This window comes from Cynara cardunculus (genome assembly GCF_001531365.2).
Source record: "Cynara cardunculus var. scolymus isolate 2C chromosome LG 11, CcrdV1, whole genome shotgun sequence".
Classification (NCBI taxonomy): Eukaryota; Viridiplantae; Streptophyta; class Magnoliopsida; order Asterales; family Asteraceae; genus Cynara; species Cynara cardunculus.
Genome location: NC_037538.1, coordinates 3,206,172 through 3,208,148, shown reverse-complemented (window position 1 = coordinate 3,208,148; position 1,977 = coordinate 3,206,172). Strand labels below are relative to the sequence as shown.

The 1,977-nt window shown below is 34.7% G+C and overlaps 1 protein-coding gene across 1 annotated transcript in view; it reads left to right on the top strand.

The window, feature by feature from the left end:
- Positions 1-475: 475 nt before the first annotated feature.
- The window catches only part of LOC112522231 (4-coumarate--CoA ligase-like 7), a 4,811-nt gene continuing 3,309 nt past the window's right edge, over positions 476-1,977 (top strand). Inside the window, exon 1 of the mRNA XM_025131332.1 lies at positions 476-1,650. Coding sequence (XP_024987100.1) covers positions 655-1,650 — 996 coding nt within the window. The 5' untranslated portion in view covers positions 476-654. The remainder of the gene's footprint in view (positions 1,651-1,977) is intronic.

The following is a 1,977-nucleotide window of genomic DNA, read 5'->3' as shown; positions in this document are numbered from 1 at the left end:
TTTATCATGTATTTGATTATATTTATTTGCAGTTAGTTATACGAATTTAGATATAGAGCTTTAATAAGTTGTACTTACGCATAATCTATTTGCAATCTTGAGTTTTAAGTGATATACATTAATAAACAATATTTTATGTATAAAAAATGGTTTTTAAGAGTTTTTGCCAAATGTTTTATAATATAATATAGATAATAATCTAAATTTAATTAATTTATATAATTATTAAAAAAATATTAATACTTTATTAATTAATAATAATATAAAGTTAATTAATTTATATAATTATAATCTATATTAAAAATTAAAAACATAAAAAATATAATAACAAAATATTAATGAAAGTTGAAGGGTTAAACTGAAAATATCAAAAGGTTAAAACTGAAAAATAATATATAGGAGGGGTATAGAGAATGTAGGGAAAGAGTGTAGGAGGAGATGGGGTTAGAAAACCCTTAATTTAAAATCAATTCTTGATATGTTCCTGTAACTTTTACCGTGGAAAGATAGATGCGACAAATACCGCCCGCAAAGTTGAACACCATAAAATGGTCAAGAAATGTGGATGCAGACTACTTTGCAAACCATTTGGTGCATAAGTTGCTTCCGTCGATACCATTTTGACACAATCGGAGTAGCAAACGCAGGGAGCCAATGGAGAAATCCGGGTATGGCCGCGACGGAATATTCCGATCACTCCGGCCACCACTAGTCATCCCAGCAGACCCCAACACATCAATGACTTCTTTCCTCTTCCGCAACGTATCATCTTACCCGAACAGACCTGCCTTAATCGACTCCGACTCCGGCGAAACCCTCACTTTTTCTGAATTGAGAACCACCGTCGCCAAGATCTCTTATGCCTTGAACACCCAGCTAGGTATTAAAAAGAACGACGTCGTTCTCATCTTCGCCCCCAATTCAATCCAATACCCCATTTGCTTATACTCAATCATCGCTCTCGGCGCCATCGCCACCACTGTCAACCCCCAGTACACTGTCCGAGAGCTATCCAAGCAAATCAAAGACTCTAACCCAAARCTCATCATCACTGTTCAAGAATTGTACCAAAAAGTCGAAAACTTTGGGCTACCGGTTGTGTTTTTAGGATCAGAAAGTTCAAGAAAAGGGTGTATTTCATATAAAGATTTGATTTCAAAATCTGGGTCAGTCTCAGAACTTCCTAAAGTTTCAATTCGAGGAGACGATACCGCTGCTTTGTTGTACTCATCTGGGACAACTGGTGTTAGTAAGGGTGTCATTTTGAGCCACCGGAACTTCATCTCAATTTCACAAATGTTAGCTTCTGATCAAAGATTATTGGGGGAAAAGGGTTATGTTTTCTTGTGTTTCTTGCCAATGTTTCATATATTTGGACTTGGAGTTGTATTATATTCTCAGTTACAGGAGGGGAATACCGTTGTGTCAATGGGAAAGTTTGATTTTGGAGGGATGTTGAAGAACATTGAGAAATATAGAGTTACACATTTGTGGGTTGTTCCACCAGTTATACTTGCTTTAGCTAAGCAGGATGTGGTGAACAAGTTTGATCTTTCTTCACTGAAGCAAATCGGGTCGGGTGCTGCACCTTTGGGGAAAGAATTGATGGAGGAGTGTGCCAAGAAATTCCCTTCTGTTGTGGTTATGCAGGTAAACTTAGATTACATTTGAGCTAATAAAATCGCTAATCTCTTTCCAATTTCATGAGCTGCTCATTTTGACTTTTGGCTGCTTAATTGGTGTCTTAACAACTGATATAGTTGGGGTTTTCTAACCCCACCCCCTCCTACACTCTTCCCCCTACATTTTCTATACCCCTCCCATGTATTATTTTTCACTTTTAACCTTTTTGATATTTTCAGTTTTTAGCCTTTAACTTTTATAATATTTTGTTATTATATTTTTTATGTTTTTAATTTTTAATATAGATTATAATTATATAAATTAATTAACTTTATATTATTATTAATTAATAAA